Source organism: Canis aureus, chromosome 13 (genome assembly GCF_053574225.1).
Source record: "Canis aureus isolate CA01 chromosome 13, VMU_Caureus_v.1.0, whole genome shotgun sequence".
In the NCBI taxonomy this organism is placed as follows: domain Eukaryota; kingdom Metazoa; phylum Chordata; class Mammalia; order Carnivora; family Canidae; genus Canis; species Canis aureus.
In genome coordinates this window covers 19870221-19897993 of record NC_135623.1, presented here as the reverse complement: position 1 = coordinate 19897993, position 27773 = coordinate 19870221, and the positions used below count along the sequence as shown (strand labels likewise).

The window sequence follows — 27773 nt, the reverse complement described above, 5'->3', positions numbered from 1 at the left end:
TTTTTTCTTTTTTTAAATATTTTATTCATTTATTTGAAGAGAGAGAGACAGAGGAGGCATAAACAGGACAAGAGGCAGAGGGAGAAACAGGCTCCCCACTGAGCAGGGAGCCCAATGCAGGGGTAGATGGGGGCTTGATGTGGGGCTCAATCCTGGGACTCCAGGATAATGACCTGAGCCAAAGGCAGCCACTGAACCCAGGCACCCAATCACATCATTTCCTGATTCCAGTCCTTCATTGGCTTCTTTAGGGAGTCTGACCAAATCTCTGTTCACTGTGTCCTCTCTTTGCCTCATGCCTACTCACCTCCCAGACGTCAGCCCCTGCGAGGAGAGCACTGGGTTGTCATCATTGTCTCCTGGTGCCTGGCATAGAGCCCACCACAAGGCAGGTGCTTAATAAACACTTGAATAAGTGCAGAGGAGCTGGGGGTGGGGGCAGGGGGACCAGTCAGGGTCCTAGGCTTCATTTCTGGCTTTGCACTGACCTGTTCTGGGACTTTTGGTGCATCTCTCCTCTGGACCTTAATATCCAAAAGTGTAGAGAAGGCATACTGTGGACTAAAGCAATAGTTTAAGAATTGGGATTCAAAATACCTCTCAGTGCCTCTATATAATAGCGATTATGCTTTCAGAATCCACTGATGCAAAGCTTTAAAATGCAGGTGTCACGGCAGCATCAAAGTCCGTTTGGAAAGCCTTCATACTTGTGTGTGACACATGGTCTGTCCTCTTTACAGACAGCACTGTGTGCCACGCGGTTTCCAGATGCCTTCCTTGAGCGAGGGGGCCTGCAGGCTGGGAACACTGGCCTGGACCATCACAGAGCTCCTCGGGCACTGGGGGCTTGTGTGTCTGGCATGGGCCATACAGTTGTACCTCTCACTCAGGGTCACATGGCAATTATGGTGAATTCAGACTCACTCTTCTCCCGTCTGGGCTCCTTTGGCTCAGCCAGCCTGGCCGACAGCACCGGTCCCCTTCGGTGTCTCTGGAAATGAGAAGCAGGGAGGCCTGTGAGCCCTGAGATCGCCTAGGGTGGGGGGACAAGGTCGAAGGCAGAACACAGAACGCTGACAGCCTGAAATGACAGGGGACATACTTCAGATGCCGGGGGGCGTGGTTTAGGAGCGGCTGGAATTACACCCTCAGGGCTGAGCCAACATTGTCTGAGTCTCAGCCTGAACCAAGTCGGGACCCTGCAGAGGCAGGGACCGCGTGGGGGGTCTGGGGCTAGGGCTGCAGAGCTGAGCAGAGAGGCGGTGGAGGCGGGAGGCAGATCCCTAGCTGGAAACCAGGCACGGGGATCTTTTGCCTTTCCAGACACGTGTGTCATTTGTTTGTTTGTTCATTCATCATTCATTCGTTCAGCCAGGGACTCAGTCCCTCACCAGTGCTCACCGGGCTGTGCGGCCTGCAGCCTGGCACAGGGTCCGAGGAGGAGCTGGGCACAGACCGAGGGAGACACAGAGCGTGGGCTCCGGTCTCTCTGGGTGGGGTCGGGCCAGTGGCCCTTCTGCCTGGGGAAGGGAGACAGAGGGGAAACAGGGGACTGTGTTCCAGCGAGTAAAGCGGTTATCTGTGTGAACGGTACTCGAGAGACAAGGAGTACACCCATCCACGGGCTGGGCAGAGGGAGCCTCAGAGGGAAGGATGGGATGTCCTGCTTATAAAGATCTTAGGAGGGATCCCTGGGTGGCGCAGCGGTTTGGCGCCTGCCTTTGGCCCAGGGCGCGATCCTGGAGACGCGGGATCGAATCCCACATCGGGCCCCCGGTGCATGGAGCCTGCTTCTCCCTCTGCCTGTGTCTCTGCCTCTCTCTCTCTCTCTGTGACTATCATGAAGAAAGAAAGAAAGAAAGGAAAGAAAGAAAGAAAGAAAGAAAGAAAGAAAGAAAGAAAGAAAGAAAGAAAGAAAGAAAGAAAGAAAGAAAGAAAGAAAGAAAATCTTAAAAAAAAATTATATAATAAAGATCTTAGGAGGGGATCCCTGGGGGGCTCAGCGGTTTGGCGCCTGCCTTTGGCCCAGGGCGCGATCCTGGAGTCCCAGGATCGAGTCCCGCGTCGTGCTCCCGCCATGGAGCCTGCTTCTCCCTCTGCCTGTGTCTCTTCCTCTCTCTCTGTGTCTATCATATAAATCAATCAATCTTTTTTTTTATTTTTTTTATTTTTATTTATTTATGATAGTCACACAGAGAGAGAGAGAGAGGCAGAGACACAGGCAGAGGGAGAAGCAGGCTCCATGCAGGGAGCCCGATGCGGGATTCGATCCCGGGTCTCCAGGATCGCGCCCTGGGCCAAAGGCAGGCGCCAAACTGCTGTGCCACCCAGGGATCCCTCAATCAATCAATCTTAAAAAAAAAAATAAAGATCTTAGGAGACGGAGGGGCTGGCTAGAAAAATAAAGGGGTCTGTATTTGTATCTAAAGCTGGCCAAGGGCAGCCCTGGTGGCTCAGCGGTTTAGCGCCACCTTCAGTGCAGGATGTGATCCCGGAGACCCGGGATCGAGTCCCATGTCAGGCTCCCGGCATGGAGCCTGCTTCTCCCTCTGCCTGTGTTTCTACTTCTCTCTCTCTTTCTCTCTCTGAAGAAATAAATAAAATCTTAAAAAAAAAAATAAAGCTGGCCAAGTGGGCTGTGCTCCTTTCCGTTAGCAAAGGCTCAGAGTGGAGAGGACCTGGCACTGGGCTGAAAGCGGCTCTGGATAGAATGTGTGTGCATCGAGGGGAGCAGGCAGGGGGGCTGGTAAGGCAGCGGGGCGCGGACTCCCGAGGGCAGCGAGGGGGGGAGGGGCTGAAGATGCTGCAGAGGGGGCATCGCGCTAGCTGCTGAGTAGAGGTGGAATCAGAGGGGGAGGTTGGGAGAGCAGCCGGAAGGCTACTGGGCACAGTGAGAACTGGTATTGGCCTGAACGACGACCAGGACGGAGGGACGAGAGCAGAGCACGGATCTGAGAGAGGTTTCTGAGAACTGACGGGTCTGGGTGAGTGGAGGTGGTCGGAGGAGGAGACGGAGGGGCGCACAGGGATGGACGGGATGATGGCCAATTCCTGCACCGTGTGGCAGTGACGTTTAAGCCTCTGAGACGGATGGCTGGAGGGTCCCTCTCCGTCCTGGTCTAGAGCGAATGGGAACGAGGAGAACGATGCTCCCCCAGAGCCAGAGCCTTGGTTCATACCTCACTGTCAGCTCAGCGTCCCCCCTGGTGTCAGCCCCCAGCCTCTTCCCTCTGTAGTCTCTGCAGTCACACTGATCTCAACAAGGGATCTGACTGTGTCACTTCTCTGCTGAAAAACTTTCAAGCGCTACCTGTTGTCTCGAAAGATCTGAGCTCCTTAGACTGGCAAATAACGTCATCTACACTCTGACCCCGTCTACCTTTTCTGTCTCCATCCCTTGGCACCTTCTATTAGCCACAGTGAGCAATAACAGTAACAGCAACAACCACAAACAACAGCCGACATACAACATGGGGGCAGTGTCCTAAGGATGCTACATATATTTGCTCATGCAGTTCTCGATAGAAAAATATGGCAGGTCTTGGACTTCCCAGAGTGGGCCACATCCTCTTGCCTTCCGATCTCTGTACCTTCAGTTCGCTTGTTCCGGTACTCAGCTGTCCTTCCAGCCAAGCAGTACACATCTATGGACCATTAGCTTATGCCAGGGATCCCAGGGTGAGGGAGACGTGTACCTGCCCTCAGTGCGTACAGTCTAGTGTGGGAGACACATCCACGGAGAGTCGATAGGGTAAGTGCAGTGACAGGACGGGTGCACAGAATGAGCCCTACTCCAGCCAGGGGCCTGCCAATCTGGGCTGCTGGAGCTCTGCCCCCTCCAGGAAGCTTCCCTGGCTTTGCCAACCTGGGTGAGGTCCCCCTTCTGTGCCCCTACTGTCCCTTCTAGGCCCACATCACACAGCGACCACCGTGCACAGGGAGCACACGTGAAGGCAGAGAGCACTCTGACTCAGCAGCCACCCAGCACCCGAGGCCGCCTGGACACAGACCCCTGGGATTCACTGAATAGAAGTGCTTGAAGGTTGAAGAATCACAGACGGGCCTCCTCCTCTTGGGTTGTTCTCTGCTGCTCTCCCCAGAGTCAGGCCTGACTTGGGTTGTTCTCTGCTGCTCTCCCCAGAGTCAGGCCTGACTTTTTTCCCTTTCCCGAGCCTTGGCTCGGGCCCCTGGCCCAGAGGGCACCCCACAGGGGTCAGGCTGGGGCTGCTGCCTTCAGTAACTAGTTCAGGAGCAGCCTAGCTAGAAAAGGCCACACCAGGATGGAGGCCCAAATACCCCTAGCCAGGCTGAAAGCCCTTGTCCCAGGCTCCGGAGGAGAAGGAGCAGTATTCTGGGCAGCTCTAGCCTTGGGGGGAAGAGGGAAGAGGCCCTGTGGCAGCCCTCAGAATCCTGGGGTGGTTGGGGTCGGGGGGTGTCCCTGAGAGCTTCTTTGGTCCCTGAGCCCCTCTGCACCCTCTGGGCTATGGGATCCGTGGCAGCTGTGATGAAGGGCTTAAGGAATAAATGACCTTAGAGTGGTCTCTAGGGGTATTTGAGGAATATTCCAGGAAGTCTTTCGAGGCCTGGTGACAGCTGAGGCTGGCCCCTTGGACTCTCGCTGGCTTAGCATAGCTCTTCCTCTCCAGAGCTCTGGAGTGGCAATCATGGGCCCTCCTTGAGGGGCTGCGACTCTCAGGGCAAGGACCTGAAAGGACTCTCCGAGTGGCTAGGAAGGCCTGGCCCCCACCCTCTGCTCCTTGCCTCGAAGCCCATCTTGGCTCTCCATGTCTCTGTAGGGGTGGGGCTGGGGGCAGGGAGCCTTGGGGGCTGATGCTAACAGCTTTGGACAGGGTGGGAATTTCCATTCCTATCTAGGGAGCCATCGAAGCTGTGTGCCCTGACCTGGGCCTTTGGCCTCCAAAGGGCAGTGGGAAGGCCGGCCCCAGGGCCAATCCCTGGCCATTAATCCCTCCTGCCAGCCTGAATATCCACCCAGCGTGGTCAGACAAAGGACTGCCCAGCCCAGCCACTGTGTTCCTCCCGCCCCAGGGGCTCCACTCAGACGCTGGGCTGCCTGGAATCCAGGCCCATGAGAAAGGGGCCGCCTTCACTGGCCATCTTATGCCCGGATGCTCAGCCGCATCCCGTCCGGCCCAGGGCCTGTGAAAAGAGGGCCCAGCCACGCTGAAAACACGGATTAGCCCTTGGGCCACCCCCTGACACCGGCCTGCTCGGCTCCGGGAAGCAGGCCCAATGGAGGGGGCCAGGCAGGCACAGAGAACTGGAAAAGTCTGGGTTCTCACCCCTTTGGCCCCATTCCCTGCCCCCACCCTCCCCAGGATTAGCCTAGCCAAGTGCACATTCAGTATCATTTATTGAACATATACTATGTCCCAGGCTCTACACATGGATTGGCAAAGTGAAGGTACAAGAAAATTGCAGTCAGCCGTGGGAGGTAATAAGAGCCACTCTCCATACCCTGAGCCCCACAGCAAAGCTGTAGGTGTGAGACAGAGGCTGTGGTAGGGCCTCAGAGGGCCTCCAACCCCAAGTCTGAGAAAGACTGTGGCTCTGGTTCTGTGCCTGAGTCCAGCTGCAGGATTCTGTTGCACCTGGTTGAGAATATGTGGGCTCTGAAATCAGTTGTTGGGCTGCCGCTCTCCCTCCCTTCCTGGCTTAATACTGGAAATGCCAACTGGGGAGCAGGAAAAAAAATCCCCTGTCACTAAGTGCCATTGGGGGCCAGGGACCTTTCATACGTGATCTCATCTGAGTCTTGTTAACACTATGGACAGGGCTCATTATTGCTCCCATTTGGCAGGTGAGGAAACTGAAGCTCCAATGAGCAACTGGCCTGTGCTGGGCCAGTAGAACACAGCGTGGACAGGGCACAGAGGGGGTAACTGGCATACCAGGCTGATCCTCACGGTGGAAGGGTTGAGGGGTCATCTCTCGGTCGCTGAGCGTCACCTCCCCCTTCCCCTCTGCTTCTACAGCCCTGTCTGCCTACCTCTCTCATAGTTGTAAATGTGTGTCCATCTCCCCAGCAGATCAAGAGTCTCTTCATCTCCGTCTTCCCTGAGCGTTGGCAGAGGGCCTGGCGTGGAAGTACTCAGTGAGTGACGTGGGCTGAACTGAGGCCAGGAGACCGAAGGAGGGGTGGACTGAGGGTCCCGGGGCACCGACAGGACTCGCAGGTCCTGGGATGGAGGGAGTGATGGGGGAAGGAGGAGCCCAAGATGAGGGTCATTGTTTCTGTGCTGGGTGGCGAGGGGCAAGGGCCCACTTGCTGATATGGGGTTGGGAGCGCACTGGGTTGAGGCTGATGTCCAGTGGACGCTGGATATGCTGACCTGGAGGTCAGGAGCGGTCCGGCATCAGCTCTGTAGCCAAAGTTATTGAGACCTGGATGACTTCAGCGTCATGGTGCTAGTGCTCCGGACTCGGGTTAATTTTAGCCCTGCTACCTACTAGCTGTGCAAAGTTGGGTAGGTCCCTTGGCCTCCCCAAGCCCTAGTTTCCCTCTCTGCGAAACAGAGATTGTAACAGCGCCGACCTCACAAAGTGTTTGCACTGAAGTGAGGTAATGAGTGTGATGCGTTTGCCACCAATGAAACACTCAGTAATGGTGGCTGTCACATTATGGAGCTGGAGAGTGGGGGCCTTGAGTTTCCCCTCTGGATCTGGAAGCCCTAGGCCACAGGCCTGCTTAGCTAGCTTTGGATATTTGTACCCCACTGCTCCCACATCAGGGCCAACTGGGATGAGGCATCTAGAGCCCCAATTTAGGAAGGCCCTGGCTCTCAGGTGCCAGTCCTGCACTTGCACCACTCCGAGGGTGAGTGCCCCCTTAAATTTAGGCCGTGGGCACTTTGCTTGCCTCACCTACCCCAGCCCTGCTCCCTTGATCTTGCCTGTCCCCCAAGACCAGCCTCTTTAAGGCAAGCCTTTTTCACCCTTTGGTTCCCTTCCAGCGACAGCTGGCTCTCCTGTCACCTTGGAGAGATTTCCTGAAATAAGCTCAGGGAGACGTGACCTCTAGATGGTGGTGGTAGGTGGTATTTCCCAGAGTGAGTTTTTAATAAAAAACTGCTAAGACACCTCCACCTCCACCCCCGTGGGATGTGAGTGGCATTTCTGGGTCAGTAAGCAGTTTTGTCAGACTTTTGGGCTGTGGAAGCACTTGGGGGCTCTCTCTGACCCAGCAACTGGTCCTTGGAACTTTGGGTTGTGTAGGCCTGTGTTTTGTGCATCTCCACAGTGTGTATGCTGGGGGCGGGGGTGGGGGGGAGAGAGAGAGTGTGTGTGCAATGAAAGGGGAGCCCTTTCTCTAGAACAGAAGGGGCACGGAGAGGAGGCAGCTGAAAGGCAACTGCAAGTTACAGAGTTTCTGGAGGCCCTGGATTTTAAAGCAGCCAGTCCCGTGGTTCTCAAATAGGCCAGTTGGATCACTTTTTAGGGTTCTGTTTTTTCAAAAGATGCTTCCAAATGGCTTGGGCAGGACAGGGTTGAGTGGGAGATAACAGAGAGAGGAGCTGGCGACCCTGAGCCACCAGACATCCTCTCCTGAGACAGAGCTGGCCTTCCGGCTCTGCCATTCCTCCTACCCTACCCTCTTAATGTCCAAGACCAGCATGGTGTCAGGACCACCCCCTCCCCAAAGCCTGGCAGGGTGGTCCTGGGTGGCTCTCATCTGTGCCCCAGCTGGGGTGGGGAGGGCCTGGGGGAGGCTAGGAGAGAGTGACGGAGGGGACAGGACCGGAGGAGCATAATGGGGTGGGGGCCCCAAAGAGTACACAGCGGCGTGGGCGGATTTGTGATTAGCACTGACCCAAACAGGAGGGGTTGCGGGGGAGGCGGCAGGGTGGGGAGGGGATGAGGCCGGGTCTGGAAGGACTGAGGGAGAGGCCGAGGGAGGGGCGACGTGTAGGTGGCGCGGGCTGTGCGCCTGGTTAGTGGGGGCGCCGGGGAAGCGGGGGGCGGGGCGGGGCGGCGGCCGCGGCCATAAAGGCGGACCCGAGCGGCGCGGGAGGGAGGGCGGCCGTCCGGGGGACCGAGGGGGACCGAGGCCGGGCGCAGCGCCATGGAGCCGCCCGCCGCTTTCCCGGGCTTCCCGGCCCTGCCCTCGGTGGCGCCGTCGGGGCCGCCGCCGTCGCCGCTGGCCGGGGCCGAGCCGGGGCCGGAGCCCGCGGGCGCGGGGGCGGGGGCGGGCGCGGGCGCGGGGGCGCGCGGGGAGCCGGTGCCCGGCCCGGGGCGGCGGCGGCGGCGGCCCCTGCAGCGCGGGAAGCCGCCCTACTCGTACATCGCGCTCATCGCCATGGCCCTGGCGCACGCCCCGGGCCGCCGCCTCACGCTGGCCGCCATCTACCGCTTCATCACCGAGCGCTTCGCCTTCTACCGCGACAGCCCGCGCAAGTGGCAGAACAGCATCCGCCACAACCTGACGCTCAACGACTGCTTCGTCAAGGTCCCCCGCGAGCCGGGCAACCCGGGCAAGGGCAACTACTGGACGCTGGACCCCGCGGCCGCCGACATGTTCGACAACGGCAGCTTCCTGCGGCGCCGCAAGCGCTTCAAGCGCGCCGACCCGCCCGCGCCCGCGCCCGCCGCCGGCCCGCCGCCCTGCCCCTGCCCCTGCCCCTGCGCGCCCCCGCCCGCGCCCGCGCCCCCGCCGCCCGCGCCCCCGCCCCCGCCCCCGCCCCCGCCCGCGCGCCTCTTCAGCGTCGACAGCCTGGTGAGCCTGCCGCCCGAGCTGGCGGGCCTGGGCGCCCCCGAGCCGCCCTGCTGCGCCGCGCCCGACGCCGCCTTCCCGCCCTGCGCGGCCGCCGCCTCCCCGCCGCTCTACCCGCCGGGCCCCGAGCGCCTGGGGCTGCCCGCGCCGCGCCCCGGCCCCGGCCCGCTGCCTGCCGAGCCCCTGCTGGCGCTGGCCGGGCCCGCCGCCGCGCTCGGCCCGCTCGGCCCCGGGGACGCCTACCTGAGGCAGCCGGCCTACGCGCCCGGGCTCGAGCGCTACCTGTGAGCCCCGCGCGCACCTGCCGCCCCGGCCGCTCCGCCCGCCCCGCGCGCACCTGCCTGCCGCCTACGCGCCCGGGCTCGAGCGCACCTGCCGCCCTGGCCCGCCCCGCCCGCTCCGCCCCCCGCGCACCTGCCGCTCCGCGCGCACCTGCCGCCTACGCGCCCGGGCTCGAGCGCTACCTGTGAGCTCTGCGGCCGCCCGCCCCGCGCGCACCTTTCGCCCCCGTGCACACCTGCGGCGCCCCGCCCCCCGCGCACCTGCCGCTCCGCCCCCCGCGCACCGGTCGCCCCGCGCACCTGCCGCCTACGCGCCCGGGCTCGAGCGCTACCTGTGAGCTCTGCGGCCGCCCGCCCCGCGCGCACCTTTCGCCCCCGTGCACACCTGCGGCGCCCCGCCCCCCGCGCACCTGCCGCTCCGCCCCCGGCGCACCGGTCGCCCCGCGCGCACCTGCCGCCTACGCGCCCGGGCTCGAGCGCTACCTGTGAGCCCCGCGGCCGCCCGCCCCGCGCGCACCTTTCGCCCCCGTGCACACCTGCGGCGCCCCGCCCCCCGCGCACCTGCCGCTCCGCCCCCCGCGCACCGGTCGCCCCGCGCGCACCTGCCGCCTACGCGCCCGGGCTCGAGCGCTACCTGTGAGCCCCGCGGCCGCCCGCCCCGCGCGCACCGGCCACCCCCGCGCGCACCTGCCGCCTATGCGCCGGGGCTGGTGCGCTACCTGTGAGCTCTGCGGCCGCCCGCCCCGCACGCACCGGCCACCCCGCGCGCACCTGCCGCCCCGCCCCGCGCGCACCTGCCGCCTACACGCCCGGGCTCGAGCGCTACCTGTGAGCTCTGCGGCCGCCCGCCCCGCGCGCACCTTTCGCCCCGTGCACACCTGCCGCCCCGCCCCGCGCGCACCTGCCGCCTACGCGCCCAGGCTCGAGCGCTACCTGTGAGCTCCGCGGCCGCCCGCCCCGCACGCACCGGCCACCCCGCGCGCACCTGCCGCCTATGCGCCGGGGCTGGAGCGCTACCTGTGAGCTCTGCGGCAGCCCGCCCCGCGCGCTCCCGCCTCCTGTGAGGCCCCCCGGGAGGGCCCCCCCCCGCGCACCGTCTCGGCCCCGCCGCCCGCGGGCTCCCTCCCGCCCCAGCTTCTGGTGAGCCCCCCGCCCTTCGGAAGCCAGACCTTCGCTCCCCAGCCGCCGCCCCGCCCGGCTCCTAACTTCGTCCGCCTTCTCTCTGTGTGTTTTCACCACACGTTAGAGGTCAGACTCCCGGGTTCCCGACTCCCTGGCTGCCTTCCCTCCGTTTCCCCCCAAGTTCGCCACCACCCCCACCTTCCTTACTGGGAGAGCGCGCCGCTTCCGCACGGACACGCCTGGCTGCGCCCTTCCAGCCCCGGAGGACGGGTCTTCGAGATCTCCGAGACCAGCGGTACCAGGGGCGCCTGACTGAAGTCGGGGCTAGCGGCCTGCCCCACCATCTGGAAAACGTAGGACTTATTGGGTCATTATTTTTTTAATTAAAGCCGGTTTGATTAAAAAGAAACAAGAAACTTTCCTCTGGGCTCCGTGTGCTGGCTGGTGACTTGGGGAGTGGTCTGGGGAGACGGGATGGGTGCGGTGCAGGCTCTCGGGTTGCCAGGGGGTGAGCCCCTTGTCAACTATCAGGCAGAGAGGTTCACGGAGTAGGACTAGGATGTGATTAAGCCACAGCTGTGCACATAGTGGGCCTAGTAAAATGCCACCACCTGCTGCATCCCGGAGCCACAGAGATGAGACGGCGTGTGAACAGGATTGTATCTGGCTAGAGGTTTGCTGTGTGAGATTGTTCCCAGCTCCCATGGATAAGGGAGCACTGACCACTCCTCTGACAAGTACTTAGTGAACTATCAGGCACTTCTGGATGGGTGGGGACGAGACATGACCAATCAGTCCTCAGAGAAATGAGATAAGGGCTCTAGAGCTTTATATTCAAACTGTGGCCTACAGACCTCCAGCATCACCCTGGAGCTTGTTAGAGGTGCACAATCTCTGACTGCATCTCAGGCCCGCCCAGTCATCAGATTCTGCATTTTAAAGGCGTTGCCAGGTGCTCAGTATGCACAGTACTCTGAAAGAAAGGCTTTGGCTTTGGAAAGCCAAGGCTGGGGGCTCAATTTAAAAGGCTAAAGCTCCCTGCTTGAAGGAAGGGGTGCCATGAACCACACGTTTCCCCACTGGACTTCTGGAGCTGGACTCTGCATCCTCATCCACGCCCCATTGTATCCACCTTGCTAGATCTGAGCTGAGGCAGAGGGACCCTGAGCCGCTTACTGACTGTCCCCAGCACCACGGACAGGGCAGCACCAAAGAGAGACTCCGAGGGTGCAGCTCTAGGGGGTTGGCCTTTGACCCTGTCCTGCTCCCTAGTGCTGACCTAAATGCTAAGCATCAGGCTCTTCCAAGCTCTCCTACCTCAGGACTGCCAATCTAGTGGGGCCTGGATTGGGTGTCAGGGAAGGGGATCGTGTGTCTTGAGTCCAGGGTGAACGTGATTTCCATGTTGGATGTTGGATGTACCTAGAGCACCTCTATTGGTTACAAGAATTTAAAGTTCTTTAGTGGTGCTGGAGGGTGAGGGTGGAGACTCAGCAGCTTAGAGCAGAGAAAGAGCAGGAAATGTGAGAAGGCAGGGAAGGGCCTCTTTGGTGGTACAACACTGGGTACAGTCTGGTATGAAATGCCCTGAGGAGATACCCTCCTGCAGCGCTTAACCCCTCTGAGCAAGAGTCAGAGCTAACTTGCCTGAAGCGTAGCAGCCCTTCATTTAATATGCTGACTGACCGACTCTCTGGTGTCTAATGTTGGGCCTGACTTACTGACTAATGACTGGGTTGACAGTCCTTTGGCACCTTCTTGGTCTTTCCCACGTGCAGTCCCTGCAGTGACTTGCAAAAGAGGCAAAAGAGATGGAGGTAGAGGCTATTTCCCCACTTACCGGATGAGAATTGCCCCTCTTGGAGCCCAAGAGGCAGCAAATATCCAGCTTGTCTGTCCTTCCTTCCTTCCTTCCTTCCTTTCCTTTCTTTCTTTTCTTTTTCTATCCTTTCTTTCTTTCTTTCTTTCTTTCTTTCTTTCTTTCTTTCTTTCTTTCTTTCTTCTTTTTCTTTCATTTATTTTACTCTTTAAAAAAAAAGACTTCATTCATGAAAGAGAGAGAGAGAGGCAGAAACACAGGCAGAGGGAGAAGCAGGCTCCATGCAGGGAGCCTGATGTGGGACTCGATCCCGGGACTCCAGGATCATGCCCTGGGCCAAAGGCAGGCGCCAAACCACTGAGCCACCCAGGGCTCCCAAGCTTGTCTGTTTTCTAAGAAGTAGAGCACCACAAACATCAAAATGTAAACTTCCTTCCGTTACACATAGTGTTACAGCCCCTCCTCCTGCCTCAGAGCACCTCGTGGTAAAATCCTTCCAAACCCAAGCACTTTCCAGGGCAGGGGAGAACCCTTCTCAGGCTGTTGAAGCCAGAAAGCACCTTGTGAGCTCTGATTTCCATTCTTGCCACAGCCCTGCAGATCTCTGACCCTGGGATCTTGGAACTCTGAGGACCAGGCGGGAAATGTCTGTACAGAAACAGTAGAAAGGTCACTGCCGAACTGGAAAATCAGACTTTATTTTTTTAAAAAAGAATTTATTTATTCATGAGAGACACCAAAAGAGAGGCAGAGACAGAGGGAGAAGCAGGCTGAGAGGAGCCTGATGTGGGACTCGATCCCAGGATCCTGGGATCATGCCCTGAGCCAAAGGCAGACACTGAGCCACCCTGGTGACCTGAGACTATTTTTTTAAATACCTCTTGAATCTTCCTTTATTCAACAGCATCAAGCGCTTGCTATGCACCGGGCCCCGTGCTAGTAGCCTCCTAGGCCAATGCAGAATCAGATTGGAGACTGTTGATGCCCTCAGAGGATATGCTCTATGTCAGAGTGCCCTAAGAATTTTGATATTTTGGTAGACCAAAATTTAGGGGGAAATTTTGCGCATCTGAAATTAAGATGATGATTTTAGTATGGGAAGCTAAATGTACACTTTGACAATGAAATTTTTAGGTCAAAGCTGTACCTTTGTAGACTTATTTCCGGGGGGGTTGAGGAAGAGGGGACTGAGACATGGTTATATGGATTGAGTATGCACGGTGTATGGGAAGGCTGGGAAGGTGGCTCAGAGTTATGGAAATGAGGGGGGTGCATGTTTTTGCAGGAAGATTAAGGCAGGTGACAGTTCTGAGTTCCTTATGGGAATGTATAGGTGAGCTGAGGGGGCTGCCCCCAGACTTAAGGGAACTTGGAACACTGGAAGGATGGCTCTGGGCCCAGAATGGTGCTGAGCTGCTTAGAAGGTCTGTCAGACCCAGTTCAAGAAAGTGGCTACCATCACCCCGCCACAGGGAAAATTGAGTACATAGGAAAGTGACATCCTTGGAAGGCACACAGGTAAGCAGATCAACAGAGAGGCTGCTTTGGGCAATTTTTCAGGCCTGTGGGCTTCACTTGGGAAGGCAGAGGAAAAAATTCACAACATAGAAAAACCCTTTACTATTAGGGACGAGGTTGGTTTTAAGCCCATGAGAAGTACCTCTCTGGGAGATGAGGTTGGGGAGGATTTTGCAAGATACAGGCTACAGTGTCTTCTTTTAAACAGAAAAATTCTGTGGACTCCCAGCATTGACCTTAACTTTTTGTTATAATGTCATTTAGTATGTGCAGGCACAAAATCCTTATATCTCTTATGTAACTGTAAAACAAAAATTTATTCACAAATTCAATTCAAATAGACCTACAAAATAAAAATTCATATTCATAACATTAATCAAATGTAAAAGAAGATATAATTTTGCTGAAACTAAATAAATCACTTGCCCCATAAATGTGGCCTTGCCTGCTCCATCACAGGTCTTTTGGATTTGGTGCCTTGAGCTGTGATGACTAAATTCATCCACCATTGTTTTCCTCTTTTTCCCCCAATGCAGGGCTTGAACTCATGACTCTGAGATTAAGACCTGAGCTGACAAACATTCTATGGTTTCATTCATACAGGGAATATAAAAAATAGTGAAAGGGATTAAAGGGGAAAGGAGAGAAAATGAGTGGGAAATATCAGAGAGGGAGAAAGAACATGAGAGACTCCTAACTCTGGGAAATGAACAAGGGGTGGTGGAAAGGGAGGTGGGCGGGGAGACGGGGTGACTGGGTGACGGGCACTGAGGGGGCACTTGACAGGATGAGCACTGGGTGTTATGCTATATGTTGGCAAATCGAACTCCAAAAAATAATAATAATAATACAAAAAAAAGAAAAAAAAAGACCTGAGCTGAGATCAAGAGTTGGATGCTTAACAAAGTCACCCAGATGCCTTCCTACTGTTTTCTTTTCAATGAAGTGCAAGTATTCCTTCACATGGCAGGCCATGCCACCAACTGGCCCCAATACAGCATTTACTTATAAAGTCTACATTGTTTTTTGCTTTATCTCAAGATTAAAGTACTACTTGACAATATGTAAACGAAGACTCTAAATATCAGGCCTCTGATACTTATATCAGGAGGTCATGTAAGTGGTTCATTATATGCTTATATGAATGTGTTTAAGATCACTATTTTTTAATTAAATGATTTCTTATCATTAAAAAAATTTTTAATTTAAATTCAATTAATTAACATATAATGTATGATTGGTTTCAGAGGTAGAGGTTAGTGATTCATCAGTCTTATACAACCCCCAGGGCTCATTACATCACTTGCCTTCCTTAACATCCATCACTCAATTACCCTATCCCCCCACCCACCTTCCCCTCCAGCAACCCTCAGTTTGTTTCCTATGATTAAGAGTCTCTTATGGGTTGTCTCCCTCTCTGGGACAGGGATCTTTTATTTTTTTTTAATTTTTTCCCTCTCTTCACCTATGCTCTTCTGTTTTGTTTCGTAAATTCCACATGGGTGAGATCATATGGTAATTGTCTTTCACTAATTGAGTGATTTCACTTAGCATAATATCCTCTAGTTCCACCTACCTCATTGCAAATGGCAAGATTTCATTTTTTTTGATGGGGCTGAGTAATATTCCATTATATATGTGTGTGTGTGTGTGTGTGTGTGTGTGTGTATATATATATATATATATATATATATATATATATATATACCACATAAGATCACTATTGAAATGAAAACACAACATTCAAAAATGTTCATAAATTCCTACATGTATAAGAATATGTTCCTGGACCACATTTTGAATGTAGCCCTTGAAAATTTAAAAATGCTTATCTTTCAGGTTAGAGGAAAATTGAAACTACAGACTATAAATTAATAAAGGTGAGAATAGTACATATTAAAATCCATAGGATGTAGTCAAAGCTGTGCTCAGAGGAAATTTCATAGCCCTAAGCATGCTATTAGAGGAGATCTGGGAGACCAATGCAAAGGCTACTGCAGTATCCAGGCAGTGAAGGACGGTAGCTTGGTGGAGGTAGCAGTGGCAATGGTAGAAAATAGGTATACAAAGGTACAGAAACAATTAGCCATTGGCTAAAATCTTCCTATTTCACAGAGGTTACAAAGTTTTGCACATAATCATAGCCTTGTGTCAACTCTGAAAGCTAGGGGCGGTCCTTCGATTGGTAGACAACCTGGTCTGGCTTGACTGAGTTAAGGAGTGACTAATCTTGGTAGACCCATAGTACAGAAGAAACAGAAAACACTGTCAGAAACTGTTCCTCCATTGCTCCCAGCAGAGAGCACTTAGGCTAACTGATTTTGCCTGTGAATTCCACCAAACTATAAAGAAACCTTTTTTTTCCTAATTATATAAATTTTTCCAGAACACAGAAGAAATGGAAGTCATTCCAATTCTATCTACTTAATTACATTTTCTTTTTAAAAAGATTTTATTTATTCATGAGAGACGCACAGAGAGAGGCAGAGACAGGCAGAGGGAGAAGCAGATTCCCTGCGAGGAGCCCGATGTGGGACTTGATCCCAGGACCCCTGGATCACGCCCTGAGCCAAACCACTGAGCCACCCAGGTGTCCCTTAATTATGTTTTCAAAGCCTGATAAGGGATGAGAATGCAAAATATAGCCATTCTCACATATGAAAGCAGATTCAAAGTTCCTCGATGAAATAGCAAGTTGAACCTAGTAGTGTATTACAGAAAAGGCATAATCCAGTACAGTTTATTCCTGGAATGCAGGGTGACATTATTAGAATTATCAGCTCCCACTTACAGGATATGAAATTGGGGCTCATAAAGATTAAGTGACTCACTCAGGTCAAGTTGCAAAGTCGCTGACTCAGAACTTGACTCTTGGTACACGTGACTTCAAAGTCCTCTGCCCCTGAGGAAGAGGAAGTGAAACTTGCCTCAAAAGCCCCCCAAAATTCCATCCCCCCTCCCCCCACAGTCCTGATCTTGAAAGGTCACCTTCCAAGCCAGGTGACAAGTTTTCAGTTCCTCTTTCTTTCCGTCTTCTACTTCCTCTGCTTCTGGACTCCCCCACTCAAACCCGGTTCCCCCCACTCCCCTCCTCTCTCCTCCTCCCCTCACCAATTTTGTGGAGACAAGAGCGCCACCTGTTGGCCACTCTGTAGGTACCTGCCGGGAATCCACTTGGATGCTATTTTGAGCTGGGAGTGGCTTCTGTTGCTGCAAGTCACTTGCTCCAGGGAGGAACCCAGCTGCTTGGTGTGGGAGAGGAAAACTGGCCCTCACCACCTCGCCTGTCAAGTGCTCCCAATGTCCTGTGGTCCCCCATCCTTCTTGGCAGCCCTTGGCAGCTGCCCCATTGTAGGGAGGCTTGGAATGGGGTAGGCAGTCCCAGCTGCCAAGAATTGGTCTATTCTGTGAGAGGGAAATAGAGAAAACCTGCTGGGCTGAGGTCTGGAAATCCGAGGTCTGGTCAAGCACTCAGGCAACCCTTTCCTTTTTCTTTCTTAGCATTTCCCACCACTTGCCAAGCTCTGGGATTGTGTATTCCTCCCCAGCTGAGGACTCCAATGAATCCAACACGGTCCTGCTCGGAGAAGTCATATACAGGTGGATGGCAATGTAGTATGCAGAGTGCTAACAGGATGAGGGGGCTCACAGGTCACCAATTCAAGCCTCTGCTCTGAGCTCAGCCTCAGTCTCTTCTGAAAGAGGGAAGATGTGCCTTGCCCCCTCTGCCAGGGTGATATGGCTTTTGTAACTGCTAAAGCCATTGTGATGGTGGGTGAGGCTCTTCTACCCTGTGTCCCTTATTGGGCAGCCTCGCTAGGGCTGGACACCCTGGGGTTTGGCGGGGCTTGAGGTTCCAGGGGTGGAGGAGAATGAGAGACCAGAGGCTTGCACCCTGCTCAAGGGATAGGCAGGTCCCACCTGTAGCACCAGACTGGCTCCCTGACTGGGGCAGGGCCTGGGCTTGGTGGGATTCACAAGGAAGGCTTCCTGGAGGAGATGAGCTGGCTTGGCGTTTTGTTTTAAAGATTTTATTTATTTATTCATGAGACAGAGAGAGAGAGAGAGAGAGAGAGAGATAGAGAGAGAGAGAGAGAGGCAGAGACACAGGCAGAGGGAGAAGCAGGCTCCCTGCAGGAAGCCTGATGTGGGACTCCAACCTGGGACCCCGGGATTACACCCTGAGCCGAAGGCAGACACTCAACTGATGAGCCACCCAGGGATCCCTGGTTTGAGGTTTTGAAGGAAAGGAGAAAAAAAAAAAAAAAAGAAAGGAGAAGGCCTGTTATTCCAGTTTCTATGAATCTCCATTTCCTGCGTCCCACTCCCTGTCCAGCCTGGCAAAGTCGGGCTACCTTCAAAGCAATGTAGGTGGGACCAAGACAGGAGGCAGAGACAGGGACGGGAAGAGAAGAGCGAAAGGGTAAGGTAGAAAGGCTGAGGTCCTAGCTGGCAGGCTCGCCTCCTTCCCCACCTGATGGGCGACAGGCCAGCCACAGGCACGGGCTGGATGGGGCTTGTATGTCCCTCCCTTGTATGTATAGCCACCAGCCATATTTTCAGGTTGGAGCCCACAGAAAGTGTTGAGCACATAGTTACAGTTTTTATTACTCATATGTTCAACCTACACAGCCTTATTCATCCAGATGATTCCACTGTTTGCTTTAAACTATTTATTCAGGGACGCCTAGGTGGCCCAGTGGTTAAGCGTCTGCCTTTGGCTCAGGGCATGATCCTAGGGTCTGGGATCGAGTCCCACATCGGGCTCCCGGCAGGGAGCCTGCTTCTCCCTCTACCTGTCTCTCTCTCTCTCATTAATAAATAAATTCTTTATTAAAAAACCTATTTATTCAACTGTTGAATAGGCTATAAATTTACTCAGCTTTAAAATGATCAAAAAGTATCAGTGGAAGGTCTCTCTTCTATTTTTGTTCCTATTTCTCTAACAGATGTTTTTTATTCATCTTCCTAGATATTTTTGTTGCACATGCAAACCAAAACAAATATACATTATTTTCTCCTTTAAAAAAAACACAATTGGAAGCATAAAGTGTACACTGTTAGGTATCTTGAATTTTTTCACGTCTCGGGCTCTTTCCAGATCAATATATAGAGAACTTCTTTATTCTATTTTACACAGCATACTATTTCCTCGTGTACATGTGCCATTATTTGCTTAATCAACCCCGTCACTGGACATTTACACCGTTTCCAACCTTTCAGCATTCCAAAAGCAGCTGCAATGAAAGCTCGCACATGTTCCACGTGTGCAGATGTATCTACAGGAGAAGTTCTGGAAGTGCATTTCTGCACAATCCTTGTCAGGACACCAAGTTCCCTGTGGCCACACTGGCTCTTTTGGCAGCTGTCTAGTTTTATTTCTCAAAGGGACCCTTGGTGACTGTGAACAGAATTCTACTTTCTCAAACCTCACTGCCCTCTCCCCCGTGACCTTCCCATCAGAACCTCTCCTGAGGGCCTTTCACCAGATGGTTTGGCTTCTGGATCTGGGAAGCCTGGGCACTTGCCACCTCCACCCTGCATGGGGTCTGTGCCCTGGTGATCAGTCTGTCCAGAGTGATGGCTCCTTCTCCTGTCTAGTTCCCAAACTCTGGGCATCAGTGGCAGGTACAGGAAGCTTGCTCTTTAGATAGACCTCCACTGTTGAGACTTCCTGTCAAAAGCTGCCGTCTCCCCTTCTCTGCCATCCCTCATCCCCAATTGTGACTTCCTTCTGATCATAGGGTCATAAGATCTGCTACTCTCTGGTGTGGATCTCCCATGTCATTGGGAGTGGCCCCAGCTTTGTGGGAGGAAATGGATGAAGGAAGATTCAGCAACAGGCCACCCCCGGCCCCATCCCCCCATGAGATGCACTCCTGTGACTAAAGCAGAGCCAGATCCACTTTGTAAAACAAGGCCCTCAAGTAGCCTGGGATGTTTGGGTTGGCCCAGAACTGTGGTGTCAGGTCATGTAGCAGATGGCACCACTCTGGCTGACTGAGACCAGGATGAGCAGGAGCCTGGGCAGGTCAGGGCCATGCAGAAACATGCTTATTATTATTGGTGTGAATGGCACTCACATTTGGAATTGTAGGTAGGGCACAGTAGTTAAGAGCCCTGATTCTTGAGCCAGACTGTTCAAAATAGGGGATGCACTTCTTACAAATCAGATTAAGGAAGTGGAGGACCTGGGAGGGGCAGAGGTAGGGATGGGAGGAGATCTCAGGCTCCACTGCTCCTCTCCAGTGGTAAGAACAAACCAGGGGGAGGTGCATTCTGCTGGCAAGCTGGAGCAGGCATCTTCAAAAGTGTCAAGGTTGGGGCACCTGGGTGGCTCCATTGGTTGAGTGTCTGCCTTCAGCTCAGGTCATGGTCTCAGGATCCTGGGATCCAGCCCTGTGTCAGATTCCCTACTCAGCAGGGAGTCTGCTTTTCTCTCTTCTGTACTCTTTGTGTCTCAAATAGATAAATAAATAAAATATTTTTTTTAAATGTCAAGGTTGGAGAGGCCAGCAAAGATCCCCACTGAGTCATCCTGACCCATAGTTGGCTCCACCTAGAGTACTAGACATCAGGAGTCTCTGTGAGGTGCCAGGCTAGGAAATTTCCTTGGTGTCTGTCTCCAACCCGACTATCTGGATCACAAACAAGGAAACTGAGGCTTAGAAAGGTAATTTGTTTGAGACTAATACGGGGTGGGGGCATAATCTGAACCCACCTCTAAGTCCTATAGTCCATCTGCCTTAACCTAGATGTCTCTGAGATTCCTATCCAGTGATTACCCAGCCTCAGCTCACACATTTCCAGTGATGGGGAGCTCACTACCATCAGTGTAGCTTATCACATCTCTGAGGGACAGCTCTATTGGAAGGCTTTCCTTCCATTGAGTTACAGATGTTGTGTCCTGACAACCTTCAGGCTTTTGCCTTGGTCTCTGTGCTCCAGATCAGCCCTGTGGAGATTTGAAGATGGGGTCTCTGTCAACCCTGAGCTCTTTATTCTTCAGGCCAATGACCCTAGACTGGTCCTTTGTGTCTACAGGACATCTTTCCATCCCCTCCTGTATTAATTCGGGTTCAGTTCAGTTGTGAGTAACAGACTACTCCACCCCGACCCCCACCATCACCCCCACCCCCGCCAAAGAAAATTCCAGAGCAGTGGCTTAACCAATACTGAAATAAGTCTGTGCAGGCAGTTCAGGGTGGTATGGCACCTCAAAGGTTTTAGGGACCCAGGTCCTTGCTGTTTATGAAAGTCAACTCAAACTAGCAGAACTTCATTACATCTAGCTTAAGAAAGGGGAGGATATCTTTAGAATATCTGGAAAGTCTAAGGGTTCTAGGTTCAGGCAGAGCCAGGGGATGCAGCACGGTTGTTAAGCGCCTGCTCTCTCTCTTGGCTGTTTCCCTCCATGCATGGGTTTCAATGTCAAACAGCATTCTCCATGTGATCTTCTGATCCAGGAGAAGCACCTCGCACCTCTCCTGAAGTCCCAGAGTCCATATATCAAATCTTGTAGAAGGAGTGACTGGCTTGGCTTAGGTCACTTGCCTACACCAATCACTGGGCCTTGGATTTGCAATGCTATAGTTGAGCATGCTGGGGTGCCATGCTGGGTGTCTACTCTTGGAAGTAAGTGTGAGGGACACAGAGATTGGACAGTCCCATCAGGAGCCTGTGGACTAGGCGAGAGAAGTCTTACCCACCAGAGAGATGGGATACCCCAAAACCGTAAACATGTTCCATTCATCATGCTAAGGAGAGTGAATTTTGTCTTATAAGCAATGGGGAGTCCCTGGAAGATTTTGCTGGGATTTGGCTGGTTTGATTGGTCACAACCTTTTTAAGAGAAGGAAACTGAGGCAGAGAACACAAGGGAGAAATCCAGTGAATGCTGGGGTCAGGGACCATGGGAAGACTCTCTCTCATAGGGGGACATGTTCTTCTCTCTCCCTTCAGGGATGGGGACCAATGGGGGAGAAACAGTGTCTGTTCCCAAAGGACACGTATTTCCGCTGATGTAAGCTGTCTGGGGAGTCCCGACAAGAGGGAGAAATATGTCACATCGTTCATTCATTCCTATCTCCACATGTCTGTCACTCACTGAATACCTAACTCTGTGTTGGGTTTTGCTGCTGGCAGGAGGCAGAATGTCTGATAATGATGAGAAACCTTTAATGAGCCATCTCTCAGTTTCAGGCCCTGGGCTGAGTGCTTTATATGCATTATCTCATTTAATCCTCATGAGAACTCCATGAGGTAGGTACTCTGGAGAGGAGGCCAAATGAGGATAAATAATGAATGCTGTCAAGGAGTTCACAGTCTACACAGGTGATAGCCTAGAAGATAAATGATGACAATGGAGGGAGTTGTGTTTGGGGGGGCACATAGGCAGAAGCCCCTCACAGGCGGGCCAATGAGAGGTGTTGTGGGGGAGGCATGTCATAAAGCTTGACATTTGAAGTGGGCAGAGGATTAGGAGGGCTGAGCCAGGCCCAGAGTGAGCATGGGCAACGGTACAGAGGTGAGAAAGGGAAAAAGGTTGTGAGTTGAGTGCAGTGGCTGGAGGTGAGGCTGGGCCAGAAGGCAGGGGCCAGGCTGCCCGGTAACCTGTGTAGACAATCATAGGATTCCCTGAAAGCAAAGCAGCTGGTGGGGGGGTCCTCCTGCTGCTCTGAGGCCTCAGCAGCACCCCTTGGGTGTGTATTAGCAGGGGTCTCTTAGCCCCTGTCCCAGGGCAAAGGGGACGGCGGTATTTGCCTGAATTGAGGTTGTGTCCAGCCTCCAGCCCACGCACCTCCTGATGTAAGGCATGTAGCCAGCCCCTGAAATTTGGAGTCCTTCACAGTCGCTAGATCTGGGCTGGGGTTGAGGAAAGGAAGAGTCTGACTTTTTGGGGCAGCTTTGCCCTCTCTTCTTTCCTTCCTGCCACACCCTGTAACAGCGAACCCCTACCCCAATCCTCCCCTGTATGTCCCCTCTCCTACCTCTAAACTCCACCAACCAGGCCTCGCCACTCAAAAGGAGCTCTTCTCCACATCCACGTGAAATGGAGAGGGCTCTGGGCTTGGGAAATGAGAAGTTAGAGATCTAGTTCTGCCTCTGCGATCACTCTGCTTGTGTGACCTTGGGCAAGTCAGCCCTTCCTCTGGGCTTCCTCCTCTGGGAAACAGACTTTGAAAACCTACAGTCCAATTTGGGGATAAATGACTTCAGTCTCTTACTTACTGCAGGGAAAAGAAAAACAGCACACGCAGTATGCAATGCAAAGGGTGGGTGGAGTGTATGGATTAACAGTCTCCTGGAGAAGGGGAGGCAGGAAGCAGGTCGGCTGTGCAGCGTGGGGCGCTGGTGCTGTTGTCCAAGGTTCAGGCTTTCAGTTTGAGGAGCTCAGAGCAGGAAGAGGGCAAGATGCCTGGGCTCTCGAGAAGCCTTATTTCTGGAGGAGGCAGGATTTGAAGCAAGAGTGCGGGTTGGGAAAGGAAGCAAGCATGCGCCAAGAGGAGTCCGGAGGTTCTGGGGCGCCGGGCGACTTTGCCAAGGGGCGGGTGGAGAAGGCCCTGTGGTCCTAGCCCGGGTCGTCCCGCTCCTGGCTGGCTGCGTGGCCGCGCCGCTCCTCCAGAGGTCGCTGCTCTCCAGGAATCCGTCACCAGCGTCTCCCGGGCAGGGCCGGGCCGCCCTCTGGTCCCCTCGCTCGGCTTCTGCGCGGCTCCGCAGGGCTCCGGCGGGGGTCAGGCACGCGGCACTGCTTCCCTCACCACGCAGGGCCCTACGGTCTCCCCAGCTCCCCCGCCTGGGGCTCCGAAAGGCTAAATGCCACGGCGTGCATGTGTGCGTCGGTTACCGGGTTCGGACGGCTGCGCCGCCTCCCTCCCCCTGTCGGCCCCACTCCGGGGCGGCGGAGGGGCGGCGGGGGCCGAGGTCCCGCTCTCCGGCGCCGGGCGCAGCTGGAGCGCACAGGGCCGCGCTACCGCCCGGGGCCCTCCCCGCGCCGCGCCCTCTGCGCTCCCCGCCCCAGTCCCGAACCCACGCGCACGCGGCCCCGCGCCCTCGCACAGCCTCCAGCCGTCGGCGGCATGCGGCGGGCCTCCTCTGGGCGGAGCGGCGGGTCCGGATGGCGAGGCGTCCAGGGCGGTCCCCGCACTCGGGACCGGCGCGGGTCGGACACACGGCGCCACCGCCTCCGCCTCCGCCTCCGCAGGGACCGACCCTCGGACGAAAAGCCCAGGACGCACTTCGACTCTGGGAGGGCTCGCAGCCCCGAGGCTGGCGGCACACTTGGAAAGGGCGCCCTCTCCCCTGCGCCCAAGCTGCGCCTCTCCCGGCGAGGGGAGCCTGTCGCCCCTGGGTCGCGGCGAGGCCAGGCCCCGGGGTGGTGGTGGCTGCGGAGCCGCACCGTCCTCACCCTCGCCTGGGCCCGCAACCCTCTCCCCGCGAACCAGAGCCGACGGCTCCGCAGCTCGCCCGGGCTCACCGGGGCGCGGGCCGGGGCCATCCCGGGCTCAAGCGAACCCCCCACCACGCGGTCCCAGGATAGGGCAGCTGGGGGGCGACTGTGGCCAGGCGTGGGGAAGGGGAGAAGTCCAGGGCGTGGCGGTGTGGGGAACAGCTCAGAGGCGCTGGGGGCAGGCGGGGCGAAGGCGCCGGGGCAGCTCCCGGTCTCTGCGCGTGCGGCGGATCCGCGCGTCCACACTGACTGGGGCCCCGCTCCTGGGCGTGCGCGGGGGAGCACCGCCGCCGCAGGGCTCCCGACCCGGGGTCTCCGCCCCCTCCCCCCGGGCCCAGGGATCGGTCCGCAACGGGCGGAGAGCTGGGTGCGAAAAGGATCTGGAGACGTCCCGGCTTTGGCCCAGCAACTGTCGTGCCCGGAGCGGCAGGCGGACGGAGGGACGGAGGGACGGAGGGACGGAGGGACGGGGCGGCCGCGCGGGCCTCGCCGCCGTCGCTGAGGCTGGCCACGGTGTGGGAATGAAATCAGAGCAGCGCTCGAGCGCGCGGTGCCCCCTGCCCGGCTCCGGGCCGCCCGCGTCGCCGCCTCTTGGAGCTCCGCGCCGCGCTTCGCCACTTTCGCGACTGATGTCATTACATTCTCCAAACCCCCCCCCCCCCCCCCCCGGTAGCTCTCCCCTTTCTCCTTGTGGAGAACAGCACGTCTACAGCGACCGCGAGAGGGCAAGGCAGGAACCACAAAGACAGGGGCACCGCTGATGGCCCGCAACACGTCGCAGTACACACGCAACTTCCTGCTGTCCGAACATTTGGGGGCGGATCCCCTCCCAAAGGCGCCCGGCAAAGCCGCCTTCCAGTTGTTTCTTGGCTGCTTCAGGGAGGTGACCAAATAGGAAGGCAGAGGAAGGAGGAAGCCACATTCTCCAGGTGACACTGTAACCAAGACCCACAGAGCCTGTTGTCTCCTGCTTCCTGGGAGGCTGCCCGAGTGGGGGCTGAAGCACAGGATTTCCCTGGAGGGAAGTGACAGTCACCCAGATAGCAAATGTGCCCGGGAGGCTTGGAAGAGGCTGAGCCCACAGGTGAGAAAGGATGGTGCCAGGGCAGAAAACGAAATGCCTTGCAAATGTCCTGATTAACCTTCTCCCAGCACTCAGTTCACCTCCTCCTGGCTTTGGTCAAGACAACTTGGCCCTTCTAGATTACATTAAAACCTTGGGAGGGATGAGAGGTTCCCAGAAACACTTCTCCCCAGGCAAGAGTGGAGCTTGGTCAGGGGCTAAGCAGAGTTATTTGGATCAGTAAAGGAGTTCTGGCCTGAGAGTTTTGACACCTGGGTCCAGCCCAACCCTGGGAGTAGGGTGAGGGGCTTCAAAAGCCTGGCCAGGTCACATGATCTCCAGAGCCTGTTTGCACCCCTGTAAAAGTGCATGTATGTTTGAGGGGTCTGGTGGTTCCTTGGGATCATGTTCTACCCCCACATTGCAGAACAAGGGCTAGGGGCCTGTGTCCCTTTTCCCCAACCTGTGTCCCCTTGCCAGGGAGCGTGCAGCAGAGCCAGGCAGAGGCACAGCCGGCAGCTGCAGCCAGTCTTACCCCGGAGCTGGGCAGGTGCCTGGGGAACCTGAGAGTGCTTCCAAGGAAGGAAGTTACTGGTTCATGCCTGCCATTTTACAAATGAAGACACTCATTTGCAGCAAGATGAGGCCAATGTTGATTTTCCCCTCCATCTTCTCAGCTACTAGCGGAGAAGAGCCAGGCTGGAGCTGACGTGTGGTAGACAGTATGGGGGATCTGTGAGTGTGAGAAAGATCTCCATGAAGTAACACACAAGCTGGGGTAAGTGTAGGGTTGCCAGATAAAATAAATCTGCTAAATCTAGCAACCCTAGGTATGTGAATTTATTGAACTCATGCAAAAAACTTCTTTCCAAAGCCCACCCCCCTACTTTTTTTTTCTGGAGGGCCTCATCACCTGGAAAATTCTAACCCCCTCAGGGCCACTACCCCTGCCTAATTCCAGTCCATGGTTTGAGAACTGGACCTCTCTTCTTCCGGAGGACAGTCTGTTTATGCACTCTGCATACCAGGTGGATTCCCTTGGTCTGAGGAGCGTATGTAGGGGGAACAGAGGACTTTCTCTCCCAGGATAGGCGCAGCCAGACCTGCCTCCACTCCCCTCTGCTCTTAGCCAAGATGGCTTGAGAGGATGGAGACCTCTTTCATGAAGGTTAAGAGATAAGCACCTGGCCCTGCTCTACCTGGTAGGAGTCTAGGTGAGTCCCTTCCCCACTCTGGGCCTCTTGCCCCACCAGTGGAATGGGAAAGTTAGATTTACACTAAATTATTCCATAGATTGGAAATTGCTAGATGAAAGAGATAACGTATCCATCCTGACATTAACCCTGCTGAATTACAGCTTGCAGGAGCTGTGCATGCCCTCCCACCCTGCTCCCAGCACTATCCACAGGGGATCTGACCCAGCACAGTGACCAGAGGGGGTTCGATAGCCCAGGAGGGGTAACCTAGTGGAGGGCTTGACCCAGGCTTGAGATCCAGGTGGGAGACTACACCACCCACACCCACTTTCTCTCTCCCCAGGAGTCTGCAAAGTGCTCTCCAAACCCTCTTTCTAGGTAGCCTGGAGTGACGGAGCTACATTACGTATTAGTCATGAGGTGGGTTGTTTTTAAATCTCATTTTCATAGAGGAAGAAACAATTACAGAGTTTAAGAAATTTATCCAAGACGACAGACCTCGAAATAGGGCCAGGACCAGAATCCCCGAAGCCTAATTTTTCAGGGTCCCTGATCTTAACTACTAGGCAAAGCAGGAAACTGAGGCTAGGTAGGGAAGCAGCTTGCTGACTGTCATACCGCCCGGGCAAAGCTGAGGGCAGCTGGGGGCTCAGGCCTCGCGCGCCGAGCTCTGACCACTGCGCGGCGCTGGCGGGGCAGCCGCCCATCCATCGGCTCCGTTCTCGCCCAAGGCCCACGACCGGTGCCCTCACCCGGTCGCCCCTCGGGGTTGGGGCGGGCCCCGTCTAAGCTGGAGCTACTGGTTGCTGGGTTCCTGGCCGGGGGCGGCGGGGGGGGGGGATCCAACGGGCTGGTAAGAAGAAGGGCACCGGGGCAACCTCGTGTGCACAGGCTCCCGAGAGCCCAGGCAACGCTGGCCTGGGGCTGAGGTCGGGGTCACTGGGGAAGGGGTCTGTAGGGTCCTGCTGCGGGTCTGCTGAGCCCACAAGTCCGCCAGAAAGGGGGCGACTAGGGGGAGGGATGCAGCGAGGGATTCTGCACCCACGAAGAGACGCCCGGACCAACGCAGGGTTTCCAGAGGAGCCGGAGGCAGAGATTGACCGAAGGCCGGAGGCCCAGAGGCACGGAGCCCAAGACAAACGGCCACCCGGCCGGCAAGGGCGGAGGGCAGGCCCCGTCGGAGCGCGGGAGGCGGCCGCGCGCCCCGAATGCGGCGGAAACGCCGCACGGAAGCTTCGGGGAGAGGGCGGCGGCCCCGGGTCTCCCCGCGCGGGGCCGGGGCGTCGGGAAGGAGCGGCGCAGCGGGGTCGCTCACCTCTCCGAGGCCGGGCGGAGGGCGTCGGGCTTGCCGGTCGCGATCACTCCGGCGCGTCTCCCCGGGGCCGGAAGCCGCTGGGGATCCGGCGGGCCCGCTCCGGCGGCGCAGGTCCCGGCGTCTCGGCTCCCGCGCGCGCTCCGACCGCGCTTCGGCCTCGGGGCCCCGGCGCCGCCGCGGGAGGCGGGAGGCCGGAGGCGGGAGGCGGGAGGCGGGAGGCGGAGGGCGGGAGGCGGAGGGCGAGGGCGGGGCGGGGGCCGCTTCTCCGGCCCGCGCGG

At 56.0% G+C, this 27773-nt stretch overlaps 1 protein-coding gene and 1 long non-coding RNA gene across 5 annotated transcripts; one reads left to right on the top strand and one right to left on the bottom strand.

Moving 5' to 3' along the window:
• On the bottom strand, positions 1–27708 carry LOC144282004 (uncharacterized). 4 transcript variants are annotated; one of them, XR_013350385.1, is made up of 4 exons: positions 6354–7949; positions 6011–6097; positions 489–991; positions 1–324 (listed from the first exon to the last, which is right to left on the bottom strand). It is a non-coding gene; the product is annotated as an uncharacterized LOC144282004 (long non-coding RNA). The 4 variants fall into 4 exon arrangements; XR_013350383.1 differs by lacking the exon at positions 6354–7949 and adding an exon at positions 27496–27678 and having other exon boundaries at positions 1–991; XR_013350382.1 differs by having other exon boundaries at positions 1–991; positions 6354–7971.
• On the top strand, positions 8060–9019 carry FOXE3 (forkhead box E3; the record flags this gene model as incomplete). The annotated part of the gene is made up of 1 exon (XM_077846588.1): positions 8060–9019. A coding segment is annotated over one exon (960 nt), but the record flags the coding sequence as incomplete, so codon positions are not given.
• Positions 27709–27773: the final 65 nt, after the last annotated feature.